Source organism: Psittacula echo (genome assembly GCF_963264785.1).
Source record: "Psittacula echo genome assembly, chromosome: 7".
NCBI classification, from domain to species: domain Eukaryota; kingdom Metazoa; phylum Chordata; class Aves; order Psittaciformes; family Psittacidae; genus Psittacula; species Psittacula echo.
Window position 1 is genome coordinate 14202791 of NC_137740.1, and position 22894 is coordinate 14225684.

Genomic DNA, 22894 nt, shown 5'->3' on the forward strand with positions numbered 1-22894 from the left:
GTCACACACTATAGCTCTCTGGAAAGCTACAGTGGGAGTCTAGCAGTCCAATCATTCTTTTGTAGAATGTACTAAGGCTAATGGTCTTGCTGGGAGCAAAATGTATTTTTTTGCAGAACGGTTCCAAGAACAGACTTTGCTCTTTACCAGAAAACATAAAAGAAAACAAATGCTTACTGTGTCTTTAGTATGCTAAATATGAAATTCTTTGTACAATGGAATGTTAGCAGTAGCCGTAATCATGTTTTCCTTTCATCACCTAGTGAACGTAATTTTAAGAGAGGACTGCTGTAATTATATTGCAGATAAAAGGAAGCAGAATTTCTGGATAATATTATAGTTGGTCTGATTGTTTTGTTGATAGGGAAAAATAAAGAGATGGACCACATGAATACTTATTTAATGAACAACATATTTATTAAGCAGTGCAGACCGTACATAATGCATTTGACTTTGGATGCAATGCAGTAGGCTTATTTTCTGTAAGCACCTTTCTTAATATTTTACTACAGCTATTATGTTCCCTTCTTATCTGCCCAGCTATTCAATTATTTGTATAGTATGTCTATAGCACAACACTGAAGCATTTAGCTTAACTACAGGAGCCAGTACAGGTACAATCAATGTCAGCATCCAGAGACTCCACAACATCCTCAGATGCAGATTTCTTATCGCTGCTTCTCTGCCATTCCAGCAGGCTTACAGCAGTATCTGTCAGAAGAGTGAAGCCATTGTTAACTAACATCAAGCAAATTAACACATTTCAAGGAAATACTGTTTTGATGGCTGCCAACTCTCTCATCAAGAAAGAATGAAATCCTGCCCCCACGACTGACATCTAACTGACTCACTGACTTGGAGCAGGATTTTCATCCATGATATAATTACTGTAATACTTCCCTAAAACCAAAATGAATAACATTTCATGAAGCACAAAGACAACAGGCAGGAGGCTGTAAAAGTGCTGGAGGTAGCCACTGCTGATGTAAGGCCACCACATAGCAATATACATCAGCAATCTCTTTTTATGTTTGTGCTGCATAACACTGCATATTTCAGCTGACTGTCAAAGTTCATTCTGAAGGATAAGCCCTTTGGAGAATTTTCAGAGGTTCATAAACTTCTAATTAAAGTTTCCCATATATTGTGAAATCTGGCAGAGCATTGTCAGTTGCAGTATTAACCTTACCACACTGCTTTATCAACAGCAGCTTGAATAAGCCATATCCCTTAATGCTGAAATAATCTAAATGGAATAATGATATTCATCCTCCCAATAAATATTCTTAGCTAGTTGGAGGTTTATCATTGCATCTGGAAGAATATTAGGACATCCATTTAGATTAAGTTTGTATAATGAGAATCAGTAAAGCTTTCATAATTTTCCCTCCATTTGTTTTATCCCTTAGTTGGACAGTACATTTATAACATGCCATCTCTCATCATAGGAAAATCTGGAGACTGCTGCATGGGTTCAGTCACTTATGTCCTGAAATGCTAATACTCTCCTTGGCTAATTTACTGCCCAACCTGAAGCACAGGTTTTGCATAGAAAAAAATGATAATGAATGTTTTCCAGAAAGGTGCTGGAGATACTTTTAACAAATATATAATATTTTCAAGCTGTGAAATGAGAAATACTATAGAATGCCTGATTTATGTTTTTTTTTTTTATGTACATTAATTCTTTTTATGTTTCTTACTCTTGGGCACGCTGTGTGTCTGATCACACTCATATCCATGTAGGAAATAATTCCCCGGGCAAACAGGCTGAGTAACTACACTCCCTATGGATAGGGGGTGTTACATGTTTGAAATGTAAACTAATATGTGGACTTAAACTTGGATTGATGTCTGCCTCAGCCAAGATCCTAAGAATACAGTCTCACTGATTTGAGGACAATGGGAAACTCTGCATCCTTGTACTTAATTTTATTCTTGCTCCACTGGTGACAGTGATGAGGTCCCTCTCTTTTGAAACAGTGGACTAGCAGGTCGGAGTTCTCATATAAATTGCTAAGAAAAGGTCTTTGTGCAATGTATGAAAATACATGTTCTCAGCTTGAGAAAGATAAGGATTTTGTTTCTACTGCTTCTCCAAGTTATCAAAGCAAGAAAGAAAAAGAAAAGTTTTTAAGGGCTGGTGTTCTATCCCAATTGATCTTTCGCCTGAGGAAAAGCAATGACCTTGCTAAAAAACCACAAATGGCATCTTTTCCCTTCCTTCTTCTCCTTTTCCCTCTACTCCTCTTCCTTCTGCTCAGGTTAAATAAAAAAAAAAGCTCTTGATTAGAAGTGCTGCTAGCAGACTTCTCTGTCTCTGGTTCAGTAAAAAGCAGTGAAGGCTGCAGTTCCTGTTAAAACAACACTGGCTGTGACAACTAATATATCTTTTTTTTTTCTGGATTTTTTTTTTCCGGATTTTTTTTTTCCCTGATTTTCCTCTTTTCTTAAACATTTCTGTGAGAGAATGAGACAGCTTTATTATAGCCTAATATTCTGAGGCAGTGAGTGGCCCGGGGTAACGACATTTCAGAGACACAGATGTGGACACACAAAATCTGTGGAACATGGATATGGCAAGACTTTGGAAGGTTTGTTGTTTTTTTTTGTTGAGGGTGGGTTTTTCTTTTCATAAATGGTTGCATAAATTCACATCTCAGGGAGCTGTCATGAAACTATTAGCAGTCTGCTACTTGTTGAGTAGGTTGTAAATGGTTGACTATTATAAAAAGATATTAATTACTTTATGGGCTGATTCAGCACATTTGCAGGTATTAATAACGTGAGAAAAGTGAGTAGTTCTACACAGATGTTGTTTAAAATAAGACAAAAAATACTCTGTTCCTCTCCACTATTACTCAACAGAGGGATTCATTGACCAGAAAATCCACACTGGATTATCCCAGCCAACAATGGATTTGACCAACAATGGTTAACACACAGAACAGACCACTTCATTAGATACTCCCTAATGGTAGGCTTCCCTCTAAGGTATAGATGTACTGTGTAATTCACTAAAAGATTGAGGAAGGAAATATCTGTTCCAGGCTGGATTCTCCTCTCATGCTTATATAACTTCAGTGTGAACCTGAGTTAGACAATGCATCACATCCATAGCAAATTGGTATAAGTGAAAGGGGAAAAAGGCCAAGTATTTTTACAAATCTGGAGCATGAGTGTGTGTGTGTAAAATATGTTCAAAATCAGACTGCTTTTTGGAACAATCTAGAGAACATTACAGCAATGTGTTTTTTGCTGATGTATTGCACAGTGGCATAGCATGGAAGCCTAATCACAGCAGTCATGTCACACTACTTCACCAATTTCCAATTGCCTTGCTTGCCCTGATCTACACAAAATTGCAGGCTGTAATGTGCATAAAAGGACTCAGTGTTGCCTATCTTAACTTTACGGAGATCCTGAAAATGTGAAAAAAAATGTATTGATCACAGCTGCCCCTTTTATCACCTAAAAAGTTTTTCTCAGATGATGCTACCTGCCATCATCTAAACTAGCTTTTAGCTGGCCAGTACTGTCAGTGGTTATAGCAAATACTAATGGGATTAAAAACAACAGCTCAGAGAGGAGCCGAAGCAATATAGGTCTGTGCATGGCTGTGCTGTGTTTTGTTCTTTTGAATGCTCTGACAGAGCTCCTACAGTACATGACACACACAGAGAGAAAAATATCGTACCTTTTGGGAAGCAGTGGAAGCCAACCTTAACTGAAGTTTTTTTGATTGGAGTACAGTCTTTCATACATTTCAGTACTGGGTCAACAGAGTAGCATATAGATTCCTCTCCATCAATAGTAGGATTTCGATTCAGCTTCACATAACTGCGCTGCAGCTTGCACCCTAAGAGAAAAAGGAAAGGTAGTTAAAATTGTAGAAATAAATCCCAATCGATCCTTGCAGTAATAAAGGTCCATATTTTCTCTTCAGCTTTTATTAAAACTCAGGTGTCTGACAAACCATTTTCACAGTAGTGAGGTCATCAAGATAGGGTGATAATAAGTTGGGGGATAGAAGAAAGACTCTGAAAGGGGAGCTATTTTTAATGTCTAATTGCACAATATAACACAAATGGAATCGTATACCCGGTTTTTTAGAACTACATAATACACAGAAAATAACCTCTCATGTCTGAACGCTATTAAGAATAGATACTGCAAGCACAATGGCTACTTCATTGCATTAGGAAAAATGTCAACTGTAGTGAATGGATTAAAAAAAAAAAGGCAGCATTTATATAATAACATCAAGGATAATTTTTGTATTGGATGATTTTTATAATGCTGCAATTATCTCACTAGAAAGGTATAATGTAACTTAACAGGATCCCAGATATAACTCCGTTTCATGGCACACAGATAAGTACAATTCTGCTGCCACTGAAGTCAAGGAGAAAACAACCATTAACTTCAATGAGGTTATCTCAGGTTCAAGGTAAATGCAGACCTCCAGAACAAAACTGTACTGATGTTATGGAAGGCCATCATTAGTTGTCCAGTTATATGTGAGAGTAAGCCCTGTTACAGTAAGAGTATTTCTAAATGTTTTCCTGAGATCGCACCCTCTGATGGTGCAGAACAAAAATGAAATTTTTTGCACTCTGAAAATATACATAAACTTCAGATCTGACACTACATTCATAGTCTGCAACTGGTTTGATTAAATTAAGTCTGCAGACAACAGCTGAAACTGCTTTGATTCAGTGGTGAAAATCACACTTCTTTCAATAGGAGCAAGATTAGGCCTGATTTTGCCTCTCCAAGAAAAAAGCTACTCAGTGTAAGAAATTACAGTAGAATCAATTATTTAACATTGAACTTATTAAAATTGAACTGCTCATGAGACAAAGACTTTTGCTGTATTATGTATTCTCTATATTCACAGGTAGTGTTTTAATCAGGCAGTGGTTAATGAAGTTAAAATGGATATATATTGCTATTGTCTTTTCTTACTAAAAAAGATATCTGCTGCCTTTTAAAAAGAAATGTTTTCTAGCTGTTGGCAGGGGAAAAGTGAAATTGTTTTCTCTGCAAACATAAAGTGTTTTCAGTTCTACTCACCACCAGAGCAGGATTCTTCTAGCAATACCCATGAATGAACAAATGTAGAACAGCTGTGTGCCCCCTTATGATTTGGCATTAGGAGTTCGTTGTGTTTTTCTCTGTCATTGTTTCCACAGATTCCACAGGTCTTTCCTCTCATCCATGAAGCAACAGTAACCTATAAAATAGCACATCTCTGTAGTGAATGCTGAAGTGTTTGTCTGTTACATTGCCAAGGAACTAAACTGAAAGAAAGTAGTAACCTAGAAAGTAAGCCAAATACCTTAAGGATCACACCATCAAAAGCCACTTTCTTCAGCCCATGTGTTGGAGCTTCCACGGTAACTGTTGTCTCATTTTTAGAAATTTTAACATTGTCTGTAAAAAGATAGTGAATCACAAGGTGATCTGTTTAATTTCAGATTAATGGAGAAACTAAGCACAAAATACACGCTAATGCATTTCCTTCACAATGATAATTTTGCTGCTACAGTGGGATTTGTTTTGAGAGAAAGCAAAAATAAGATAAATTATCTCTTTATGTGTAAAAATATTCCACTGCTGTCACCTATATTTGGATTTGACTTTTTTATCCAGTCTGCTAAGTCTCGAAATGATAATGACATTGCTGGTGCTCCAGCTAAGTATCTGAAACAAAGCATCTAACTGTGATGGTTTTTTTCTAACCAACCACCAACCTGGACGTACCACATGCATAAAAAAGGGCTTTATTTACCTGCCAGTTGTGGTGGAGGGAGGTAAAAGTGTATATACTATAGGAAACAGGAATGTAAGTCAAAATAAGTACAAATCTCAAGAAAGTAAAGCCTAGATTTTATTTTATTTAATCCCACTTGTATTTTCCTTACATTGAGATATTTCTGTGGAATTCGTGAAAAACATTTTTAAGATATTTAGTTTCTGAGTAACTTAAGTCCTGGAAAAGTGAGTATCACAGCTTACATTTTTCATACTCGGAAACTCCACTGTGTGGTAGAACTGGTTCTTCGTTGCATGCCACAAGGAGAGATGAATTTGCAGCAGGATAGATTGCGATGTTCCTTCAGAGAAATAAAAATAAATTAAAAAAACCCCAAACAAACCCACAAACCAAAACAAAAAACTAGTGGTTAATTTAAAATATAAAAAGTAGAGATATTTGTGACCAAAGGTAGCAGAGAACCAACTTGAGTATTTGATCTTTGAATGAAAATTCATTGGGACTTTGGGTTTTGAGATTCAACCTTTAAAGAAAAGACAGCATGGGGACATAATAAGCACATTATCAGATAATGGCATCTGTGAAATGGAAGACAAGAACAACTAAACAAAAAGTCGCAGATGAGTATTCCTTCTGGAAATCCTGTTTTTCCCCAAATATCAAATTGCAAACCAGTTTTACCTAGGAGCTACAGGTTTCCCATCCCAAGACTAACTCCCTAAAACTTTATACTTAATTTCTGAGCCCTGAGTATAAACCACACTTACACTGAGGATGTATTTATGTGAACCTCTCTTGAGAAAGACCGAGGATCAACATTTTTTGTAGTAATAATGAATTTTGGGCGCTCAGTACAGTCTTGGGCCACTATCAGGTTGCAGCTTTTATTGAAAGAATATGTATGGCTCACATGGTCGAATGTTTTGAAATCTCCTTCTCTGACTTCACATGTGGCTGTAAAACAAAACCAGAAAAGAAACTGCGGATGTGACAGTGGTGTATGTGTTGCTGCAAAGTATTGAAATCTAGCTCTATGAAATTGAAATACCCAGCAAACAGGAAAGAAACTTCATCATTTCCTTGGCAGAAACTTTCAGTGCTGCCAGAGTGTGTAAAGACAGGATAGTACTACAGAATAATGACCAGATACAGATATACTCGTACTGATTTTCATTACATGCTTAAATTCACAAAACCACAAAATTCAAGGTAACAGGAACTAAATCATAGCAAATTCTTGACAAACTAAAAATCGTAACTAAATATGATAAAAATTAGTTCATAGTTCCCACAGAAGTGCTAGGCACCTACCAGCTAGAGACTCATATGACTCCTTTTTGAAAAAAATAAAGAGGGCAGAAAATACATGATCTGTCCTGTACCATAACCTGATGCCTCTCAATGCAGAGATGGCAGCTTATTAAAAGGGGCAAAAAGAGAACCCCTAGTCCTCGCAGACAAAAGTGATTCCTTAACTCTGAATATTTACATCAGTTTGGAGTCTCTTCATTCACCTGCCAACAAACTTGCTTCTGAGTGAAGGAATGAGCAGTTGAGAAAGCAGGGCTAGAGATGCTATGCCTCCCTATAAGATCACTACAAGGAAAGGCAAGGCTCAGTTATGGCAGAAGATGGATCTACAAACATTGCTTATTCATGAGACAAGCATATAAATAATATTTACATTGATCTTCTTGTGCTATTTGTGAAGCTATTTCAGGAAATAAATTCCAGGCAGTGATATCTCGAGCCTCGTAAGTTGGAGATGGGCCTAAGGGCAGAGTGAATGGCATTCGGAGTGCCTGATAGTAAAGTGTTACCTGAAAAAGCAGAAATAAAAATACATTAAGATAAATTGAACCATATTGCTCAAGATATGACTGCAAACAAATAAGTCTCTTATCTTGAAAAAAACATCCTGAAGATGCATTTATACAATTGCAGTTGTGCTAGTCACTCCAGGAATCACCCAAACTAGGAACCATTGTCTTCTCTTCTAGTCACACTTTTAGAGAAATTGTTAAGAACATTGGAAAGTAACAGACATAGATGAAATATAAGTGATATTGAAGTGACTTCTTAAAAAATAATGTATCAAATTAAGTAACTGAATAAGTTGATGGATGTGTCTGGAAAAATGAACAGCATCTATTACAGGCTGAAGATTAGTATGATAAGCAAGCGAGTGTTGGTGTAAGATCCCTCACTGTAGCTACAAGTCACATTTACCAAAACAATCAAATTAATGCCTACTGTGCCTGTGTCTTCATTATCGTATATTAAAGATCCTGTAACATTGAACCACCATGGAAGGTTAAAGACACACTAATTTCTCTATGTGTGAATAGCTAGCTGTTACTAATTTGCCAGAGATCCATAGGGAAAATTTTTCAAAGTAGTGCAGAGGGATTTGGTGGACAAGGACCAATTAATCAGTGGGATTCTGCAGAGCCAGCCTGTGCAAGCTGCTCTGAGAGTGTAACTAACTGCTCCAGTTTGGTTAAGGCAGAGTTGTATTTGTGGCTGTCATGACTTGCTCAGACCTGTTTCATGAAGCATGGTTACTGCAGATGTGGGACTTGAATACCAACACAAATAGATGCTGCATATGATTGTGACAGAGTGCAAACCATTTTCAAGGCCTCTGTTATCTGCCCTGGGACCCTCACACATCGCACAGAACTAGTCATGCTGGGTAAAATGAATAAAGGGGTGAGTGCAGTGCAGTCATACTTGCGATGATTTGGGCCTAAGTGCTGTTCTAAACATGGAAACAAGGTATTTGACTATAGAGCCTGATTTTTAACTTATTGATACATTGCACCAAAGCAACACAAAATCAGAGGTACTCTTATATATATTTCGAACCCATGTAATGTAGTTAGGCATATAGAAGCTTGTCTAAATGGGAATATTTTGGGTTTTTTTCTTTGCATTAAATGTTGAAATATTATTAGTCGAAAATCCATTCAAGGTAGGGAAAAGGAAAATAAAAATTGACATGTACCCCAGGAGCTTTAATTACTGCATCAATTGTGCGTGGAGATGTTGCAGCCGCCCTTACTATAACTTCACGAGATGGATTTCTCTGATGTGCTTCTGAGAAGCCCAACACGAGTGCTGCACCAGGAATGTATTTCATGAATCTAGAGATAAACAAGACGTGACAAACTCAGGTACTTGAGGAAATGCAGATATGGGAGAATGAGGACTACCTGCAGCTCTGAAAAATCAGGGAAACAATGGATAAACTGAAAAGTCAAAGAAAAAATACTTTGGGTCAAATTAAATGTTTTTTTTTTCTTTTTTTTTTTTTTTTTTTTTTACCTGGAGGAAGCACATTGTCTTGATTCTGCTCATTTTAACCGGTTATTTTTTGAGATTGAATAGAGAACATTTCAAAACAAAAAGATGTTTTGAACTGGAATATCAAATAATTTAATATGGAAAATAAAATTAACCATGCCAAGCTTTTAAATATTTGACATATTTTGGGATTTTCATGTGGAGAAATTAGAACACATTCAAAAAATACATTTGTGGAATTGAAATTCTTTTTTCCATCCAGAAAAAAACCCCAAACATGTTTGGGTTGAAAAAATTCATCCAGTTCTTTCAGTGTTTTTATAAAGCCAACTAGCGTAAGAAAAGCAAAATAATAACTTAGGAAAGAACAAATTACATACGCCGAGCTTGTCTTTTTTATCCATGAGGGAAGACTTCGCCATTGCACCTTCAGCTGCACAGCTGGCTTCCTCGCCAGTTTGCCTGTGGTAGCTGTGGCTGCTATCTTGTAGTCCCGGCACTCCTTGCCCCACCTCAGTCTGGCCTTTACAAACAGGAAAACAGTCACCCAAATTTCGTAAAAGAATCACAGAACCACCCTTGGCCATTTCAAGATGCAAGTTTTAGTTCTTTCTTGAAAATTTACGCTGACCCTTAATGTCCCCAAGTCTTTCTTTTGCTATAAATAAGCTCACAGAGATTTTTTGACTACATCTGGACAAATCTGTGGCATAGTAGAATAAATTTGCTAGGCTGTGCAGAACTACATGTATATATTCCTGTCTTAAAGCCGCTCATGAAACATGGGGTTTCTCATAATTTCAAGATTTCCTTAGACTTGGTAATTTCAGAATCAAGAAATTGATTTTAGAAAACTTTTAGAAACTTTTAGAAGACTGCAGTGTAATTTCTAGTAGCCTTCCCCAATACTTCTTGATGTATCCTGAAAGTCAGTATCTTTTTTTTGCAGATTTTGAAGTGGCTGAGTTTTTTCTTTTTTATTTTTAATGCAAAAGCATAGTGAAAGATAGAAACATTTTCTGAAATTTCATAAACTTTGTGAAACATTTCAAAATATGTATGTTTTTCCTGTTTAGTTTTCCTAATCATCAGGTGCTCTGTACTTAAAAATCTCTGGGCTTTTAGATGTCACTCTGAGCAAAGCTGCTTGTGTGCTTACCTGTGCTTTCAGAGGCAGTATTACAGCATCAGCACATGCTTTCCAATTGGTTTCAGCCAGCTGAACCACAACTAGTTGCACATCAACTTTGGCAGCATCAGAACGAGCATATGCTGTAGCTTGATAACCTTGATTTCTGTTGTCACTCCTTACGGCCTGTGCCACAATCGTAATGCCAGGTGGAATTATGTCTCCCAGGAAGTTGCACTGAAAAACAACCCCCAACCATCTGTGTTTAAATATTTCTGTGTATACACTGGAGATCCTACAGCCCAGTTTATGTGTGCTGTTAGCAGGAAGCAGCTCTCGTCCTTCATCTGTTATTTTGAAGTATGTGTTTCTATAACCCCAATATTTAAGTATAAATTTGGTTGGAATCTTTATTTCATTACCAGGAATTTTTAAAGACATGGCTGTTTTGATGAGGGATCCAAGACTCTTCCAAACTATCTCTGTGAACACAGTAAGATTTTGTTCATTTTAATATTTTAAATAGTTGTGTAAATACATACTAGGTATCTTCCTAGCAGTACACACATTGATAGCATATTTTACTATACTGTAGCTCCTCCTTTAAGCCAATTGTTTATTTTGAAATCCTTTTCAGTACCAGAGCTCCCATAGACATTACATGCATTTGCAGAGCTACTTATTCTATTATTTTATATATATATTTTCTAGGTACAATTATAGAATACTAAGTGTGTAATAAGATAAAGATGATCTGGGCTTAATGGAACTTTACATTTACCAATCAGTAATGACAATGAAGAGTCTGATTTTAGTTATGCACTTCATGTACTCATGACCTCAGGTCTACATCTAAATTAGGTGGACTTAAGTTTAAAAAAATCTTTAAATAAAACCTATTTTTCCCTCCCCATTTTTACTTTGATGCAATTTATTTTTCATTTGGGCTTTCATAAGGAAATTATTTCCCCTTTAACTTACAACCTCATTCCCTTCAAGTTTCATAATTTCCAAATCCAGGATTTCACATACCCAAACACCTTTAAAAATTAAGGAAAATATACCCAAGAAACCATCAAACAAAACCCTGAAACCGAGTGAATTTAGAAAAAAATATTTTTATAGGTTGAAAATATCTCAACGGACTTTGACTTTGAATTCACAAAGTTGACTTCAGAGTACTTTCTGAGCCTCAGAAAGGTTAGCTGTTCAAGTGCTCGTTTGAGCTCCACCTCAGCTGGTTCAAGTGACACCACATCTAAAGTTCTTGCTCTGCACCTAGCAAAGCCCAGCTGCTTGTTTGCACCAAACAGATAGCAGCAGTACCTCACGCGCTAGGCTGCAACTTCGGCTGTGGTGGCTGCTGTCTCCTCTGCTCACATGCTTCCTCTTTGAGCTGTGGCCAGTGTTTTCTCCATAGTGGTTGCTGCTGCTGCTGCTGCTGCTGTTGCTGTGACTGCTTCCCGACTTGGAGGAAGATGATGATGAGCTGCTTGATATCTTGCTATCTGGATGCTAAGAAACAAGGTTAAAAAGCTATGACATGGCCTCTCATTTTACAAATGTAGACATCAACATCAGAGTTACTAGCCTCCCTCTGTAGGTAACAGACATATCTAGAGTGTTATTTTTATTATCATATGCAGACACAAAATACGTTGGATGGGAATATGCCTTGGATCCATCTGCATCTCTGCTTGATAGGAAGGCTGCATAGACAGTGACTGCAAATGGCAACATCACATTGCCCATGAAAACTGACACCTTGGAAATATTAAAGAGATCGCAGATTAATGAAAAACACTAAATCATCTTCCTGTTTCACAAGCAGGATACATAATAACTTTAAGGATAACACCTACAAAAGCCAGGATGTTGTCATCCTAAAATACACTTAAAATACCTCTGTGACATAATGCATACTGAATCTTGTTTCTGATACAGTCCACATACCTGATGTTTTTTTCCATGATTGCCTAAAAACTTTGGACATGGTTATTCCCATCGGAAGATCCTGCTGTTTTATAATTCCCCCCTGGTCTTTGTTAACTTTAATTTTGACTGCATTGTACAGCATCTAGCCCAAAGGTCTCCAGACCCAAATTTGAGGATTGCAAGTGCTGCAACAACAGAAGGATATAGTATAATAGTATTTTAGTAATAAATCTGCTTATTTTGGCTATTGTCAATGTTTTAGTGGACAACATGGAACTCTCAATTGAAATGAAACAAAGTCCTTCAGTAATATGCTTGATCACATCAACTGTAGCCATCATGGGAATGTACACTTGAATTAGGAACTTACCCAATGGACTTTAGCAGCCCTGAAGCGGAGCTGGTATACTTTCGGAAGGTGGTATTCCTGCAAAATTCCAAAAGATGCTATTACCTACAGCTCAGTAAGTATCACCTCCCAGCAGAAGTCAAAGCATTAGAAAATTTTACCCATTCTGTAGAAACATCATTACTGTGACTGTTAAACTGGGACTTGACATGTTTCATCTCAGCTTGTCTGTCGTATTTGCTATGGCGATGGAAAGCACCAGTGCTGTCACTGCTGCTGCTGATGCCACTGCTCGTGCTTCTGCTGCTTCCCCGTGTTTTACGCTTCTGTTCACGGACACTTCTCTCTTCTTCGGGAGTGCTGACAAGTGGAAATGGTGTGGTCTTGGACTTCTTCTTAGCCTTCAGCTTTATACCAGATGCTTTGCTACTGCTGCTGCTTTTGCTGCTGCTACTGCTGCTGCTTTTGCTGCTGCTACTACTGCTTCTGCTGCTGCTGCTCCCCTTGCTACTGCTACTCGGGCTTTTGCTGCTACTACTGCTGCTCTTGCTGCTGCTGCTGCTACTGCTGCTGCTGCTCTTGCTGCTGCTACTACTGCTGCTGCTTTTGCTGCTACTGCTGCTTTTACTACTACTGATTTTGCTGCTGCTGCTACTACTGCTGCTTCTGCTGCTACTACTGCTACTTTTACTGCTGCTGCTACTACTACTGCTTTTGCTGCTACTACTGCCACTACTGCCGCTACTTTTGCTGCTACTACTGCTACTACTTTTGCTGCTACTACTGCTACTACTTTTGCTGCTACTACTGCTACTACTGCTTTTGCTGCTGCTGCTACTGCTGCTGCTGCCACCACTGTCCCCAAAAGGGTAGAACTTCTTTTCTTTGGCTTTGGACTCTCTTCTTTTCAGATTTATCTGGGTGCCTCGCTGTGATGCTCTGTTGTCAGAGTCGCTGCTGAAGGGGCTACTTGCTGCACTTTCGGCACTTCCACTGGTGCTGCTGGCACTGGATGATGAGCTTCTGGCTTTTCTTATCCCCTGGTCAATCGTACCATATGAAAAACAAAATTATTTTTCTGTGCTCCTCCAGAAAACTGTAAGTAAAATCAGGTACAGAGAGCTACAGATCTCTCTGCTGCCTTAGGAGGCAAGATGTATGTCTGATAGCATTCTTGCAATACACCACAAGCAGGCAAATTTATAATAACATGTTAACACTACACAGAAGTAGAAGAATACATCAAACACTTTCATGATATGCAACATGTGTAGAAATTGTTGATCATACGGTTACATGGAACATGTAATGACATTACCGTAGCTGTTATACCTCAGGGCAAGTTGTCTAGGTAGACGCAATTCCTTTTTGCTACAGTTACAGTGCTGGAAGGAACAGATTACCTTTTTGGGCACATAACTATTTTGTGTCTTAGAAGAGATTTTCAGAAACGCCTAGAAAACCAGCCTGGTCTTTCTAACGTCCTTCACATGCAAAAGAGATGAATGCAAGCAAAAGACCTGCAGAAAGACTGTGTACTCCAAAACCCTGTCTTTATTTTCCAACTTTTTTATACTATCTAAGCAAAGGAAGATACTTAGTTAAAGAAATACAAATAACTAAGTTTTGTATAATGTCTCCGACAAATCTAGAAGTGGATTTTTATGGTAGTACCTGGTCATTAGTATCATCAAGGATTTTCTTCACTCTTTTAAGTGTTTCTTTTCTGGAAGGTACTTGCTCCTCTGGATCTTCAAATGTTACTAAACGTACCATTTTTGTAGGAGCTTGGTCTCCTGCTTGGATGGTGACTTGTAGTTTTTCAATAGGTGCCTCTGCATAAACTAAAATTACACAGCAATTAGAGTTACTGTTACTATCAGCAATTGAATGATGGCATAAGCCATTTTTGTCATAAATATTTTTTTCAGCCATTCTTCCCCAGATGAAAAAGTATATGGTCACTGATTATTTTTGGTATTCAGAAACTTTGTTACAAAATGCCTGCAACAGCTAAAGCACATACTGTCAGTAACCAAATTTTTAAATATAAGCATGATACTAGATTCTTTTCAAGTCAATAAACAGGATGGTCAGCAGACTTAAGTCAAGTGCTTAACTACACAATGTAGTATGGGATAGTGAATTAGGCATCATGGAGGAACTGAGGCTCAACTCTTGACTAGTAAAGAATGGCCCAATGGTTAGGCCATTCATTTTGATACTTAGGAAATCTAGATTTGGTGGCCTGCTGTGCTTTCACTTCTTATGGTCATGGATTAAGACATTAAGGACCAGATCCTGGCAGGGTTAATCCATAATTCCCTTTAAGAGTCTGTTTTTTAGAGTGTAGCTACAGGACACTGCATCAGATCTGTTGCCCATGTCCAATTGCTCTGTGCCTGAATCCCAAATACAATCATTCAGGACGCATCAGACACGCTCTGCAGGCACAGATCAGCTCTGCCTGATGACGGCCATTCTGAGTGGCATTGCTAGGAGAGGTGGGGAATCGCTGTTCAGATGAGTCGGGGAGAAATGGATTCCTGCTACAAGCATACTCTGTTGCCAATACCAGCAGGGGTGGTAGGTCTAATGGTAGTTTTAGTGGTACAAGATACAAAAGATCTACAAATATATATGTGTATATACACACCCTTACTCACACACACATTGTGGTTGTATTTACCTGGCTTGAAGCTCATTCTAAGGGCATGCTCTCCAACTAGGTAATAAAGAGGCACATTTTTTATAAACGCTGCATGTATGCTTTTCCTTTCAATGCACACTCGAACCCCAAATGTACTTGCATTGGAGCACATGGACTGAACAAATGGCTCTTTTCGGGAAGAAGAGTGTCCAAAGGAAATTCCCAGTGAAGCATCTTCTGCAGACTGCCTGTCCTATTAGATAATATGGATGTCAAGTTAAACTGGACAACAGTAAGAGGAATATTTGAGTGTTATGAGTCATGCTGTTTTGGTAATAGTTACTTATGTTCTTCAGGAGGAATTAATCAGTTTATTTGAGATAGCAATGCTGTGACATAGGATAACTTGGTTTTCAACTGGACAAAATTATTAGTTGAATGGCTTGATCAGACAATCTAGTGTGAAAAGAGCTTCAGGTTGTAAGAATGGAAAATTATATCACATATTAATTCCAAATATTTAATTTTGTTTTCCTGAAGTATTAGACAGTGTTAACAGGTTATTGATGAATCTGAGTGTGCTCTGGACTGACTGGAGTTCTTTCCTTTGATTTTTGTTTGGGTCAAACAACAGAATCTTCATCTGTGTGCATGAAAGTCCTGTTTCAGTTGAGGTCTGACACGAATATGAGACTACATTAACTAGATGGTCAAAGCATAACAAATGTTAGAAATTTCTGCTCAAAACTATGGAATTATACATGTGCTAAGTAATGCTTGCAGAAAAATTATAATTAATTAAAACTGGAATTAAATCCATGAAATGAAAACTATGACTTCCAGTAGCAATGAAGCAAGTAGCTAAAGATCCATAATCATAAGCTTTCATTTCACATGTAATACAGGTTTGGAATTGAATTTTTACTCAGTTTACCATGTTTCACAAGATTCCAAACTTGTATGAATCTCACTGAAAAACAAATTAAAAACTGGATTTTTAATGTTATCTGCTTTCCAAAGGAAATTCTAATGATACTGTGGAATGCTTCAGTTAATGCTATTTTTCAATTCCAGTTTATTTAAGAATAACTGCAGAGTGCTGAGTTTTCAGAAGGGCAGCACAGAGGCATGAAGCAGAACTTTACTTGTTCCAGGATATTAGAAACTGCTGCCACTGAAAGTACATTTGCCTATTGACTTCTCCATAGGAAAATGCCGTACTCATCCTCCATTCATCTCTCATTTTATGTGAAGACCCTTCAGAGCTGCGGGACAGCAATGAAACCAGAACAGGACTGTGTATTCCTCACCTCTGTCAGTCTTTCACTGAATGAATTATCATGGTGATGCCTTCATAACTCTGCCCATCATAGAAAGTCTGTACTGGCTGTTATGGAAAACTGCAGCTCAGGAAGTTATTTGACTTGACACACAAACTGCCTTTCATCCTTGAATCAGGATACTTAAAGCATCAAATTTGGTTCTACAAGTTGAGCAATGGAGTGTCTTGTGGAACCTTAGTGGCTGCCGTGGAAATGTGATGCTTGCATAATAGTTGCAAAGTATTTTAAAGATTGTGGGCCTATCCTGTAGATGGCAGTGTAAAATTAATTAACAAAGAAAATGCTTCTACTTTTGAAAAAGTGTGGCAAATCTGATGTATTACACTCCAGATTTCAAAATAATATTACTATAGGGTTATTTGTGTTATTAGTTTGAACCTGACTTACTTTGAGATACTTATTTGGTCAGAGATGCATTATGCATTTTCCTATGGAGAAAAGAAATGGCCCCCACTGATTTAAAGCCCAAAAAAGAATAGTCAGACACTACATCATTTACCTTGATGTTATCGGTCTCGCCAGATGCAGAATCTGAATCAAAGGACATCTTCATTATGTCAGGCACTGCTTCAGGTAGAAGAACTGGAGTCATCTTACTAGCATCCAAATCCCCAATATTTCTTGTAACAGCAAATGTCTCAGACCTGCAGAAAAAAAATTAGAGGAAACCTGTATTGATAAAGCACTGCTGAGGAAAAGACCTGAATAATGCTTGTAGCACGTACTCAGCAACAAGTATCATATCTTGCAAATTGCTTTACAGATATTTACAGCATCTTTTCAGTTGTATTTTCAAGGACTGCTAGGAGCGAATAAAGGCATAGACCCATCTCAGAGGCAAATAGCTCAGTTAGGCTTTTAGAATCACATGCACAGATTAAAAGCACTGCAGTTGATGAGATGTCTGTAAGCCTAACACCTTGAAGAACGGACCACTTACTTAGAAGCATGGCTGCAGATTATTGAACTTTTTGAGTCTTCTGTTTTGATCTTCTGGACTTTTAAATTTTTAAACTCATCTTCTGTGTGTTCACTGCTAAACTTACTTATTTCTCATTTTCTTTGACATTATATTTGGGAAAATACTGCTGTAACTTCAAAAAAACAACTTGGGGGACTGGTGGCTACAGAAAGCTGCTTCGTATGCAACTTCTGTTAAAGCAAAATTAAAGAAAGGAGCCTGAAATTATCAAAGAAAGTGTCTCCTGCTTGATTTAAATTCACTGGCCTTGTCTTGACAAGACATCACAGAGAGATGTGTAGAAAGGTTAAGAGCCTATTTACGTAAATGCGCTCAGAACACTGTTTCCGGTGTTGTAGACTCTAATAGTATTAGTCAGGACTCAAGAAGAGTGACATAAGGTGCGGCATGAGACTGAGACTCTCACGGCTAAATATCCTGACCCCCCAGCTCCATGCCCCATAATCTTCATAGAAGTTGTTATAGTGCTGTGATAACTGAGTTTTGGTTTGGGTCAGAGAAACATCTTGAATGCTGAACACTTTTGAGAGATGAAAACCTATTTCTCTCAGCTATTAAAGTGCTAACTTTACCTTATTAGCCATTTATCAGTGCTAACATCCAGCTCAAAATTCCCCACGTGCTGTTTCTCAAGTATGAAGTTGATCTACTTGCCCTGGGGCTTTTGTGGTCTGCCAATGGAGGTGGCCTTTGTGACAGTGAATGGAAAGACAGTCTGCAAAATGGTCTCTATTTTAATATGGTCCACATGGTAGTAGACTAAGCAATTCCAGTCTAACTTATTTGAAAGATGAATTTGTATTCTTTTGATAGCCCTCTCTTCCTCTTGAAGGCTCCTACCGTGCTGTGTGCAGTGTAAAGCACACAATTGCTCTTCTCATGGAACACCTCAATAAAATGTGTGTCACCAGTGGGCTTTGTTTTCTTTGCCATTTCTTTCTTTTTTTAGATAAGGACATGACAGCAACGCTCCACGCTGCGTGATAGGAGAACCTTGAAGAATGGAATCTGAAATAAAATATTCTCCCTAACAAGCTGAGGAGATGAAAGAAAATACAAATCAACTTGCATTTCAGGTGGCTCATCTGGGTACAGAGACAAAAAGGAAAATGTTTTTTATTTTAATCCCATTCGATAATTCAAATGACCACTGAACTGCAGGCTGGGAATCCAAGCAGAAAGCCATGGGGTTTCTTTACCAATTTTTGTAGTATTTTTTATGCCAATAGTCTACTTCTGCCACCTAATGAAAGTGGAGGATCGATTCCTCCCTGTTGAGCACAGAAAGCCGACAAATGTAGCTGCATCACAGGTGACACATGTCAATGTCTGCAGAATCACACAGCACAGTAAAAATAGGCTACAAGAGCCAGCTCTGGTGCTTTAACAAGAAAAACAGTCACAAAGAAGGCCTAAAGCTATGGTATGAAAGAATCTGTACTCTCTGATCTCACACAAGGGAGAAAAAATAAAAAGGAAATTTTCCAATATGTATTAGTGTATTTTTTGGATGAGAGAAGAAGCTGTGCTATAATATAAGCCAAATTCACTGCAGGGGTAAAGGACAAGCAATTCAGCTGTGTTGGACCTACTGATGTTTCAGTGAGCATGGCCTTACATACATCCTTAACATGGGGACAGAAGAGCTCAATGTCTGTTTAAAACAACAACAACAAAAACCAAAACAAAACAGCAAAAAACTATTTTCCCAGGTTTTAAAGCATAGCATGAAATCGTATCTAGATAAATGAGGAGCAGGGGACTATCCTTCAACCACATCTTTAGCGTTCTTTCTGCTCTGGTGAAATGAAAATTTCTGCCTTTCCTATGCATCATCCTTCTAACCTTCGTTGAAAGGTGTTGTAAAAGCAGCAACTTGGAGTACCAGGCATTTCCCTTCTTGCTCTCCAAACATACCACGCTGCCTTGTGAGCTCACTGTGTTCACTGGCTCTTCTGCATTTTCAGCTACATGAGCTGTATACATGTTGTACACAGTGCTGTAATTTCATAATTCATCTGATAAAATGCCTATGTGAAGCAATTTGTGCTTATCTTACAGTTAAAACAAGCAAAAAAGCTCTGTGATACAAGCTGTATTCAAGCTTATGTATATACTTCAGTAGCGTGTTATTATGAATATATGACATATTTGCAAAGTGCATTTTCTGGCAGCTCTGCATATTTATACTTTAATCACAGGGCTCTAATTTTCCTTGAAATTTATTCGATTTTTACTTCTTCTTGTAATTTTTTTTGAAAAGTATGTTTAAGTAGCCATCTGCAGTATACTAAATAATTATGTTAAAAGAGCCTTAAAAATAACCATTATTTTTAATTAAATTTAACTTTGATAGGATTGAATTGAAACACATGTTATATATTCTCTCCATGGTATGATTAACTATTTTGCTCTGATTTTTCTATAAAGAAAGTTGAGTTTGTAATGTGCTGATTTATCTTGGGAATGTAATCTCTCTATCACCAAAGTTTTCATTATTTTTTTCTTTAGAGTCTGTGATAGCTCACCTGAGTTTCTCTTCAGCTCCTGAAAATTTATATAAATCCCACAGCTGTGACAGGTTATAACCTGAACGGTGTGTAGGATATAACCAACCTTAATGTTATTGAAGACTGTTTGCTTCCTGTGTCTGGATGTAAGAGATGAAGGGAAAAATAAAATCACATCCTGACTACCTCTAATGACATAGTAGTAGAGAATGTAACCCACTGACCACCAAGACAAAGTACCCAATGCTAAGATATTTTTAAGAGAGCTCACAAACAAATGAAAGAGCAATAGCTTCCTAGAAACATTTCTCTAAATTGGATATTTAAAGATAACAAGGGAAGTTGTCAGAATATCTCTAAAATATTGAATTCAACGGGCCCTTTATTCTTTAGAGGATCTATGCGAAAGGAAGAGAAAGTCCATGTAAAACTGACTCGCTTTGTATAGAGTACACATGTATGCTTTCTCTCTCCATCATGCCTGCTTGTTTCTCTTCATACCTGTAAGATTTTATGTTTCTTGGTCTTTGACCTCCCCAGTGATGTGGTTCAATGTTATATTTGCTAGTTATTGCTTTACCTTCACTTGTACTCATTGCTTTTTCATTGCTCTGTGTGGTTTCCACTGACCATTTGTTTTGTAACAGTGAACAGGAATGCTTTTTGGAGAAAATTTGATGGCACTAAAAGTTAGCTAGTGAATATTAGTTTTCTCATATACTTAGCATTATAGAGCTATTTCCTAGTGACTACTTCACTTTATAAATGATAATGCTGCAGGGTCTAAAACAGTGCTTGGACTGGAACTCATGGACTTCTCTGCTGTAATCCCTCATGTATGACACTGACTTGCTTTATGCTTTCTGGCAATGCATTTAACCCTTTTTGTGTCTGATTTGATTTCCCCTTAAGTCAAAGGAGGAAAATATTTTTATTTTGCTTTTCAGGGAGGATCCTTCTGCTAATACCTGTAGCTCTGCTTGGGGCTCTGAACTCCATATCAGTGTTCAAAATTCTCAGTTCAGCAGCCTTATTGAGCACATTAATATCCACTTTACCCTCTCCAACACTGAGGGCTAGTGAGAGCATGGGCCTGCTGTCCTGATGACCTTCGGAGCAGAGTGTCCTGATCTTCACAAGAAACAGAACAAAAGAAAACACACAGCTAATTTTAGCTCTATGAACTGCCCAAACCTTCCCCAGTTTGCACAGAGAACCTGATTACAATCACATTTGTTGGAGTAGAAGAATCATCTTAGGGAGGAGTATGGAGTGGTAAGTGTCTACTTAGGATGGTCTGTGACCGTTAAAGGGCAAGGGAGAATAATGATTAGCCTAACTGGTGGCTAAACTGGGGGACCTGCAGAGCTTCTCTGAGCCAGCAGCAGTGAATGCTAATTGCAGCTGGATCAAGCAACTGAGCTCTTTTGTTACGGCTGTATTTCTAAAGCAGAAACTTGTTAACATTTCAGCGAATTGTATAATAGCTGATTTCTATTGTCAGTGATGCTTTTTCCTTTGTGATGAATTTTCGGCTTGTCTTTCTCAGTATTTTTTCATGTGTATGTATGAAGGTTTTCTTTGGTCTACTGCTTTGATTCCTTGGACAGACTCTTTCTGTTTCCTCCCTCTCTTTGTGCTTGTATTTCCATCTGTTTTCATTTGTTTGGCATCTGGCTACAACAGTTTTCCAGAGTGTATTGTAATTGCATGCACTGATAATGAATCAAGTAGACCTAACAGGTAAGAAAACCAAATGGCAGCCACAGGGAAACAAGGTAAAAACACAAGAAACACAAAATCCTCTCTGCTTCAAGGCATCAAATGCAAATATATGTGGGTTATCTGTTATAAATGATAGTATTCAGCTGGCTTATATCTTACTTAATTTCTCCAGTCCAAATATATGCACTGAATTAGAAATGTTATGCCATTTGTATTTCAAATAGCTTACGGGTCTCAATAACTGAGAAATGGTCCTAAAGAGGATTCTCAGATGACAGCCACAGGAAGTAATGCATATTTTCAAGGAAAGCTTCGGTACATGTCATTTCATTTAAAACAAATAAACTGCAATGATCATTGCCAGTTACCCAAGCTGTCATTCAAAGACAAACAACTGTTCTATTTGTAGACTCTGCATTGCTATAAAGAAAGATAATAAGTGCTATGTCTTACCTTAGAGTAATTATGTTAGTCTCATCTTTACATGGTGGAATTTCAATTTTGATATTTTTTTCTTTCATCTGGACAGTGACAACAACATTCACAGGTACATGAGCATTTATTTTGGTGTGTGCTTCCAGCCCTGCCTGTACTATGTGTGTGTTGATCCCCATCACAAAGGTCATCTTCTTGGCCATGCTGAAAAGGTAGAATATGGGTAAGATTACGTTTAGACAGCCGTGAATTTTTATGGCCTTTGTCACTTGGAAACATTCTTTTATTTTATACTAAATATTTACCTTAGACTCGTTTTGCATCGCAGCCTAATGTTGGCATTTAGTAATTCAGTCAATCTGAAATCAGATTTTGGATAAGGTGTAACCTGTGCTTGAACTGTTATAGAGAGGGGAAAAAAAAAAAAGGGTTAAAAAGCCCCTCCAATCCTGACAAGAATGTTTGTATTGCTCAGGTCTTGAAATCCATTACCATTCCCTGCTACTTTTGTGATGGAAGAGTAATAGAAGCTTGTCTCTGTTGGAAACCCAGTGCAGGTGGGCACAATACGACGGATCTCAGAGGACAGTAAAGCCTTGGTCCACTGCCTTGCTACACCACTTTGAAGGCTACTGATTATTTTCCTTATTGAAGGGATTTTTTCTTCAGGTCCATACCATGCCTGCAATTACAGAGTTCAAATTGCGTAAATAAGCAGAACTTGAATATCATGATGCATGTCATTAAATAT

The 22894-nt window shown here is 37.8% G+C and overlaps 1 protein-coding gene across 1 annotated transcript in view; it reads right to left on the reverse strand.

The window, feature by feature from the left end:
- Window positions 1-592: 592 nt before the first annotated feature.
- Window positions 593-22894, reverse strand: part of LOC308224392 (vitellogenin-1-like) — a gene marked incomplete at both ends in the record, with an annotated part of 43947 nt that continues 21645 nt past the window's right edge. The window contains 19 exons of the mRNA XM_080624272.1: window positions 593-711; window positions 3698-3859; window positions 5077-5236; window positions 5342-5436; window positions 6022-6119; window positions 6547-6733; window positions 7464-7599; window positions 8787-8925; window positions 9466-9608; window positions 10245-10451; window positions 11541-11729; window positions 12520-12576; window positions 12660-13538; window positions 14173-14342; window positions 15188-15401; window positions 16991-17135; window positions 22162-22347; window positions 22449-22542; window positions 22636-22825. Coding sequence (XP_080480398.1) covers window positions 593-711; window positions 3698-3859; window positions 5077-5236; window positions 5342-5436; window positions 6022-6119; window positions 6547-6733; window positions 7464-7599; window positions 8787-8925; window positions 9466-9608; window positions 10245-10451; window positions 11541-11729; window positions 12520-12576; window positions 12660-13538; window positions 14173-14342; window positions 15188-15401; window positions 16991-17135; window positions 22162-22347; window positions 22449-22542; window positions 22636-22825 — 3570 coding nt within the window. The remainder of the gene's footprint in view (window positions 712-3697; window positions 3860-5076; window positions 5237-5341; window positions 5437-6021; window positions 6120-6546; window positions 6734-7463; window positions 7600-8786; window positions 8926-9465; window positions 9609-10244; window positions 10452-11540; window positions 11730-12519; window positions 12577-12659; window positions 13539-14172; window positions 14343-15187; window positions 15402-16990; window positions 17136-22161; window positions 22348-22448; window positions 22543-22635; window positions 22826-22894) is intronic.